At 40.4% G+C, this 8,547-nt stretch overlaps 1 protein-coding gene across 5 annotated transcripts in view; it reads left to right on the top strand.

The window, feature by feature from the left end:
* Positions 1-935: 935 nt before the first annotated feature.
* Positions 936-8,547, top strand: part of RICTOR (RPTOR independent companion of MTOR complex 2) — a 100,499-nt gene continuing 92,887 nt past the window's right edge. For 3 of the 5 annotated variants that reach the window (XM_015595322.2, XM_006919501.2, XM_025052151.1), the window contains exons 1-2: positions 936-1,047; positions 1,218-1,265. In XM_015595322.2, the coding sequence (XP_015450808.1) occupies positions 999-1,047; positions 1,218-1,265 (97 nt within the window). In that variant the 5' untranslated portion in view covers positions 936-998. The remainder of the gene's footprint in view (positions 1,048-1,217; positions 1,266-8,547) is intronic. The other 2 variants (XM_006919503.3, XM_006919502.2) reach the window with 1 other exon arrangement.

The following is an 8,547-nucleotide window of genomic DNA, read 5'->3' as shown; positions in this document are numbered from 1 at the left end:
AAAGAAAAAGTCGCTGGGTCAGGGGCCAGGTGTATATATACATTAACTAGCTAAAGCCGTTTCTAGTATTAAACTCTCTAGAGTTAACAAGTTTTTGGCTTACATATTAAAAATATTAACCCGTAACATTTATATTAGCCACTTTTCTAGCAGCTACGCAGGCAGAACACCCGGATACAGCCTTCAGCCGCCTTTCCTCGGTTCTAGGCAGAGAGGAAACCCTTTCCCGGGGCCTCCAGGCGTCCGAGCACGCGCTTGCGCGCGGAGCCAATCCCACCCACTGCCCGGGACGACCACCCTGCGCTCCAGCAAAACAAAACCTCCACCCGACCACTTCCAGTTGTAGTAGCCCGCGGCTGGGTTTGACTGAACATCAAATGCAAGGCTACTACTTAATACGGTGGTCAGAGCGAGGGTAGAAAACAAACTTTGTTATGTGTTAACTTGGTTGGAGCAAAGGGACTATTTGAAGGGAACTGAGTTACGTTAAAGACGTGCGCAGCTTTGTGTTTTTAATAAAAATCCTTTCGATTGATGAATAAGGAATGGGGATAGGAGTACTGTCTATCCTATCCTAATGAGAGCAGGCAGGAGAATCATGAAGGATGGTTTCAGCAGGTGGTCAGCCGGCCTCCTCCCAGCTCGCCTCGGTTTTGACTACGGTTTCTGCGGCTGCCGGAGGGGAAGCATCCTCCACGCTGTAAACTCGCATCAATGGGATTCCCCTCGTGGGAAATGCCCCCTTCCCACAGACGTGCTCCTGGAGGGCCGGGCGCACGCACCCTCCGACTCCGGACCAAGGAAGCGCGAGCCCTGAGCTCCATTGAGACCCTGGGTCAGCACAGAACTGTCCGGGCGCTCGCGGCGGAGACACAGCAACCCGCCGCCGCAGAAGGGCGGGGGAGATGCCGCGGGGGGCGGGCGCGGCGCGCGGGGAGGGGAAGGGGTTCTCGCGCGATTGGGCGAGGTTTCCGGTGTTGTGACTGAAACCCGTCAATATGGCGGCGATCGGCCGCGGCCGCTCGCTGAAGAACCTCCGAATACGAGGTAAGCTCGCTGCAGCCCTCACTCCAGTCGCCCGGCGCCCGCCACCCCTGGCACTTGCCTCCCCCTGGCCCTAGACGGGGAGAGCAAGCCGGGGCTCTGGCTGGAGCCAGGGCTGCCGCCACTGGCCTGCCCTCGAATCCTAATTGGGGCTATGTGTCTGTTTCGCGCAGGGCGGAATGACAGCGGTGAAGAGAACGTCCCGCTGGATCTTACCCGAGGTAACGCGGGGTGCCGCGGGCCCCGGCGAGGGCGCGCTGCTGGGGAGGAGTCGGGTCTGGGGGCCGCGGACAGGGGCGGGCCGCGCACGGGACCGGCGGGGGTGCGGGAACCAGAGCCCGGGGCCGCCTCTCCGGACCCATCCCCCTTCCCGGTGCCTGCTTCCCTCTCCCCGAGCTCTTCTCTGGGCCTCTGGGTGCTGTGGGTGTCAGGGAGCATCGCGCGGGACTCGGAGCAGCCGGCGACCCGCTGGGTGCCCTGAACCATCGAGAAAGCGTTTTACTCCTATCCCGGAGCTTGTGCAGCGGAATCCTGGGGGCGGCCGGAGGGAGGTAGAGGCTGTTATTTAGGTTGCCGGAGGATGTCTGAGGGAAGAGCGACCACATCCTGCCCTCCCCGTCCCCCAGAGCAGAAGCCGGACCTGCTTGCTCAGTTCTTGCTGACTGCGTGACTGTTTTCTCTGCCCACCGCCCTGGGATACCCGTAGCATTGATAACTCAGTAGTGAAACCTTAGAGCGGGTGATTTCTGCTAAATGTCTGATTTACTCTGTATTTCCTTCTTGTTTTCTTTTTCCCGGGCGGCTGGGACTGTAGTTGGCAAAGACCGCCCCCTCACCCTCGCTGCAGGTTCATTGTTTACCTTCTGCAGTGGGTAGGGGTTTGTTTACACCTTCGGAACTCGGTAAACCTCGGTTGTGTTTTTAAAGACCTAATCCGGCTACTGGCCAGTATGTCCTCTATCAGTCACCGTACTGGAGTTTATTCGACAATATCTCGTTGAAGATTTAGTAGTCGTGTACAAGGCTTTTCTTTTTCTCTTCCACGGTGAACAGGATTTGGTCTGCTGATTCCGAAGAAGGCATATTTCACACCAGCCTTAGCTTAGAGCGTAACCTGGTTCAGTCGTACAGAATCAGTTTCTTTGCTGAGATCTGAAAAACACATTAGGAAGTTTGTTCTTTTTTTAAAGTGGTTGTAAACATTCTCTATAAAATTTTTAAAAGAAGTTTTTAACCTATATGTTCTTGACATATTGACTGTTGACCTACGATGTTAGACCCGGGCTCATTGTTGAGGCTCATCTCTATTTAAAGCGTAATGTGTTCTCTAATTTGTTTTATTTTGTATATCATAATGTAAAATTGCTGTTTTATAAACTAAAAGGGTAGTTTTCATTTAGTTACCAGAGTACATTTTTGTAGCAATATTTTATTCTGAAAGTTTAGGGACTTGGTTTTGGGTGAACTAGATCCTTTTACAGGCAGAAGAGTTTCTAAAATATAAGACCTAAGTAATAGAAATAACATCTAATTAGATCACCAGTACACTAAATTGTAACTTTTTTTTTTTAGCAGATAGGTTTTAAATATTAGTGTAGAAAGATGTAAAGCATTTGACTTTTGTGTAGTAGTTTGGAAACTTGACTATATATAACACATATGAAAAATGTACATAAAACATGAAGGAAAGATTTTCTAGTAAATTTCCTAACAAAATTAGCTAAATTCCCAGAGGGCTCAAAATTAGCATTCAAGTTCTGTAATAGATGTAGTTTATTAGCGATTTAACTTGTATGTGAAAATACATGTTTTAGGTACAGGTGAAAAGAGCATTTATTAGATAGATCTTGACTCCAATTTCTACATTAAAAACCTGCTTGGATGTGGTGCTAGAAAGTTACCTTTGTGCTTTAAATTGTATTTGCTGAGTTCCTATGTGTAGTGGTTTCTTTGGTTGGTTTCAAAATTTGGGGTTGTAAAAGAGCCATAGACAGTACAAATTTGATTCGAGACCTTCGGTTTATAGAAATTTTACTCAAGTGCACAAATAATTCTCTATGTTTACTATTTAAATCGCCATATTCCCTGAGCATTTAGTAAACATTTCTATAGGCATTTCTAGATAATACAAAAAGTGCTTGTTCTGATAAAATGTATTTCACTTTGGAATGAAATATGCACAGCCAATTGAAACTGATTGCAAAAGCAATATAAAACTAAGAGAGGTTATGTGAGAACTGTATTCCTACATGCAAAGGAAGTTTAGAAATAAAACGAATTTGAGTTAGATTCATTATATAGTGATGCTATTGTTTAAGAAATTGCAATTCTGACAAGCATTTCATTGTTAAAAGGAGGCCGTGGATCTACCATGAAGAAAGTTCATGAGGAATTAAACTTTAGTAATAATTTGAGAACTGTGGGGCAGTCTGCATTACAGCTGAGGGCCAGCTGTTTGTGGATTGGATTACAGTATGCTTTAGATAAAAGTTTAGGTAACCAAAGACTATATTTTTTGAGAATTTTTATATAAATTTATTTGAGCCAAACTGACAATATATACCAGGGAGCAAGATCTCAAATGCTCCCAATAATACATTTTCTTAATGGTAAGACAATGTTTGCTCTCATTCTAATTTTTTTATGTAACTTTTGAGTAATTTGTTGTGTAGCCATCTAACAAAGTTCATAGTTTGTCTTTTCCAAAGTTCTTAGGAAGAGACAGCAAACTGTAAAGTCAAATAATTCTGGGTTGTAATCTCAGCTGTGATACTTAATAGTTACGTGATTTGGGGCAAGTTATTTGACCTTGCTTTAACTCTTGGTTTCTTCATCTCAAAGAAAGAAAAAAAGAAAGAAAGAAAAGAAAAAAGAAAAGAGAGATAACTTCAAAGGATTATTAAGAATGTGAGAAGTAATTGAGCTAGTGCTTAATTAAAGTCCTCACATAGGACCTGATACTTTGTGAGTGATGTTAACTAAATGCTAGTTGCCTTCCTACACTATGAAATCAAAATTATATCACATTTAAAATGTTTCAAATGATTGTTTTGAATACTATACATTTGTTAATAAGAATTATGGTATTGCAGTCTTCATTTTTTTTTTGAAACATACTATTAAATTTGATATAGTTTTTCTGAATAGAGTCCTTGAATATAACAATTATAAAAAAGTATTGTGAGATTAGCAGTAAATTAGGTCTAAGTGAAGAGCAATCTATTAATGAATTTAAGATAAAATGTGGCATTTTATTTTATAGAACTTTAGAATTTTTCTCCTCGGCTCCAGAAAGTTTCCTAGTAATAATAACTTGGCCGGTCTTGCAAGCTTCTTGAGGCCCAGGCAAGTTTTAAGGTTCTTTGGTTTTGGTATTGGCGTTAGTGCTATGGTTCATATATAATCTGCTTCTATTAAAAATTGTTGATGGATTAATTTTAATCTAGTTTAAGAACTTTATTGTAGCAGATCTTATAGTCAATTTATTGGTAATTGTTGCCTTCAGTTTTGTTCAGACAGCTACTCTATTTAATTTGCGAAAGTCCCTGATATTTGCTGTTGATGTCATTAAATACTCTCTCTGTTTTGCATGCCAAAATCTATTTTGAAACCCAAATGCTTCCCTCAGTCACTTCTACTGCAAGGATAGTCTATTTTTTATCAGTCCAGTTGTGCATCTCTTCCTGGTACTGAATAACTTGAAAAGACTGTATTTTTCTGTGTAAGCCCTTCCTAGAATAATTTAATTATTGTGTTCAAAGTGAATTCTGAAGACATGGACACACGTATATTCAGATATAGCTATTAGAATATAAATTACTTAAAAGTTAACATATTTTTGATTATCTAACCCTTTTACTTTTGCATTAGTAAGAATAAAAAAATCGACTGTCTTATTTGATATGTAATACTTAGTAAAGTAGGAAGGTTTTTTGAATGACAATTTGAACACTGTTTTCTGATTTCTTCTAGTTAGGAGATTATACATGTTGTTTAATTGCTCACTTCAGTTAGACAAAACAAACATTACTTGAATGCCTGGGATATACTAGATGCTAAATTAAGTGCTGGAGGAGTAAAGTTGAGGAAGATGTTACTCTCTTTTTAGGGGTTCACTGGAACAGACATAAATAAATGATTTTGATTGCAGTATGGAATAATAAGTTAAAAAATTACAGTGTACAAGGAACAGAAGTAGTCCCAAGGACAGAACGATTAACTGGCTGGTGGGTAGAGAATCGGAGGAGGCTTCACAGAGGGGTCGACCTCTCATAAGACTAGTCACGGATATAGTGGAAGGAAATATGGGCTCTCAATGTACCACACCTTGGGAAAAGTAGTCAGTAGGAAGAGGAGCTGCCTAGGAGGCCACTGATAATGTAAGAGATAATGGGGAACTAGGGCAAGACATGGGGGGGGGCATAAATTAAGTTGAATATATATTGGAATGGAAGAATCACCTAGATGGTTCTTCAGTTTCCAGACTGACTTTGGAATCCTCCTACTCTGTGCAGAGAACTTTTTTTTTTTATTAAGAAGCTGTCTAATGTGAATTCCTTTGTCTTTCCCCTTTAATATTTCACCCATACTTACCTTCTGTTTCCCTGAGTCAGAGGTTAAGTATCTCTCTCTCTTTCCAAGGCTAACCTGGAAAGGAATTTTATGCTCCTAATACTGTTTCCTCTAAGATTCTTTGTAGAGTTAATATCTCTTGCTTCTTCAAGTCTTCCTTGCTGTTGACTTCATTTTCTCTTGTTCAGCAACATTTGTTATATCCTTTATAGATAGGTACTATCTTAGGCATAAGATAATGGTCAGAGATGTAGAAAGATTAAGATTATAGAACAGTTATTTTTCTGTAGGCTATACAGGCAGAATAGTTCATCCTCACTCCACAACTTTCTTCCTTAACCACTGTAGCCTTGCCAGCACAGTTCTTCCCCATACTAAAAATAGTTTCTTAAAGGATGCTAGTAACTTCATGCAAAATTCCTTGGCATTTTTAAGTCCCTATTTTATTATTGGTAGTACTGTATTGTTTTGTTCTAGGCATTGAAATATATTGTCTCACTTAAACTTCAACAGCTCTTTGAGGTCCTCTTTTCCCTATTTTACAGTTGAGGATATACTAAAGGATTGAACTCAGAAGGTAAGTAATTCAGCCAGGGTCACAAGGCTAGTGAGTGAATAATTGCAGATAATGTACTGCGCTAGTGCTATTGCAACTCTTTCCTCACTTGACTTTTGTGAAACAATCTCCTGGTTCTTTTCCTACCTCTCATGCTGCTACTTCTCTCTTTTACTGGCTGGTCTTCCATCACCTTAAGCAAGTGAGCCCTAAGGTTCTGTTCTTGCTCTTCTTTTCTTCTCTACTGCTTAACTACTGGTGCTCCCTCCCTCCCTAGGCAGCCTTTTCACTCATGGCTTCAACACTCTGAATTGAGAGGGTTATGATAATTACATTTTTATTCAGACTTTTTCTTCTAAGCTTGCAAAACATATTAGCATCTATGTCTGGTAATCATCTTGAAGTTGTGATGTGTAATATGTTGCACTCCATAGCATACCTACTTCTTACTTTCCAGGTACCACCACCATCCTCTGTTATTCAAGCTAGGGACCTACTGCTCATCCTCTTTGTTTAGTTGCCAAGTTTCTCCAATTGACCTCTGAAATATCTGCTGAATCCAATTTCTTCTTTTCCTATTTTTTGGTCTAGTTCACATCCTCATTATCTCATTTGGATGATAGTAAAATCTTTTACCTGTTTTCAGTACCTCTCCTGTATGATCGCCAAGATTATTTCCTTGGACTCTAGATCTGATCTTGTCATCCCCTTAAAAACAAACCCAAAAAAAACCAGCACACACACAAACTTACACTTTGCAGGCTCTTTTTTTGCTCACTGAATAAAGTCCAAATTCATTAGTCTGACATTGAAGGCCTTTTATGATTTATTTCAAAATTTTCTCCTCTACTGTCTTTACTGTTCTCAATCTATTTGCTTCTTTGCATAGTTCACTTATGTAACACACTCCCTCCCTTTATATACAGTGCTTCTAAAAGAGATTGGGGAGAGTTTGCTATCTTAAAGCACCAACCTCTCCTTTCCTGTATTATGCATGCCCCTGGTTGAAAATCCTTGCTTTAGTCAAAGATAACTTTTATTCCTTGCATATGGTATGCAGTTTCTATTAACTTGATCTTGCATAGGTTCTTTCCTCTGCTTAGAATTTCATTTGCAGCACTATTTATTGAAATCTTACTTTAAGGTCTAGGTTACATGCCACTTCTGAAAATCATTCCTGATCATTCCAGCGAGAATTCATTGCTTCCTCCTTTACTTTTCCACATCTCTATTCCTATCTAAATATCAGTTATCATTTATTTAAATTCTTTATCTAGCTCTTTTTCCCTCACTGGATCTTAAGCTTCTTCCCCAGTATCTATCATGTAGTAATAACTGAAGTGGAGAACGAAGAATGGAGTGGTATAGTACTGTATTAAGGAGAGCAGAAGTAAAAGAACATTTTAAGTTTGTAATCCTGAGGGACAATGAAATTGAGAAATGGAGAAATCGCTTTGGAAGGGATGATAGTCAGCTTTGCACTTTGAACTTAAGTCAGTTGACTGTCAGAGATGTGTAAGAGGTAGCAGCAAATACTGGAATGGAAGTTGTAGTAGTTCTGAACTTGTGATCTGACTGTTCTCTGCGTAAGGCATTGAGAGAGGGAAGAATGTAAATGGAGAAACGGCTGAAGATTTGCGTTAGAGGATAAACTGATCAGAGTGAATGTCATATGGTGGAATCAATATGAAGAGAAGAAAATTAGCAAGATTATGATCTCTGAAGCCAAGAGGAGAGTTTTGGGTTGAAGGGACTGTGAGACTACTTAGCATTTAAGTTGGGGTCTGGATAACAGTTCTTCTCTTCCTTAATCTGAGGATGATTTTGGGTTGCTATTTAACCTGTCTGGGTTTCAGTTTCTTAATCTAAAATGCATACTGCTTTACATTTGTAGCACTTTCACTTTCTGTCTTTGTGATTCTCAGATATCACCTTGTTTCTGGGATATTGAAAGGTTAAAGAGAAAGCATTTATAGCCCTATTAAATCACTGTGAGATGTATTCCTATAAACAGTAATGAATACATGTAGGAGTTGATGGTATTTCATAGCACTTTAAATGTAAATTATAGTCAACTCTCAATTTCCTTTTAAGTGATCATCTGCAGTGACTTGCTGCCTCCTCCCCTCCCAGGTCTCAGGCTACTGAAAATAGGGCTGTGAAAAGCACAGTGGGGTGAGTGAATGGTTTGCATGCCTGTGTATCTGTACTTCTGTCATCAAGCTAAATACAGTCCACTCTCAGTTACCTGTACTTAATAGAAAGGTGAATAATAGTGGAAGAGTGCTAAATATATAATCTAAATAGCATTATTTACATGCGCCTTGGGAAGATTTTATATTCTTTCTTTACCTACAGTGAGTTGCTATATTTTT

This window comes from Pteropus alecto, unplaced genomic scaffold, assembly GCF_000325575.1.
Source record: "Pteropus alecto unplaced genomic scaffold, ASM32557v1 scaffold338, whole genome shotgun sequence".
Lineage (NCBI taxonomy): Eukaryota > Metazoa > Chordata > Mammalia > Chiroptera > Pteropodidae > Pteropus > Pteropus alecto.
This window is presented reverse-complemented; position numbering and strand designations above follow the sequence as displayed.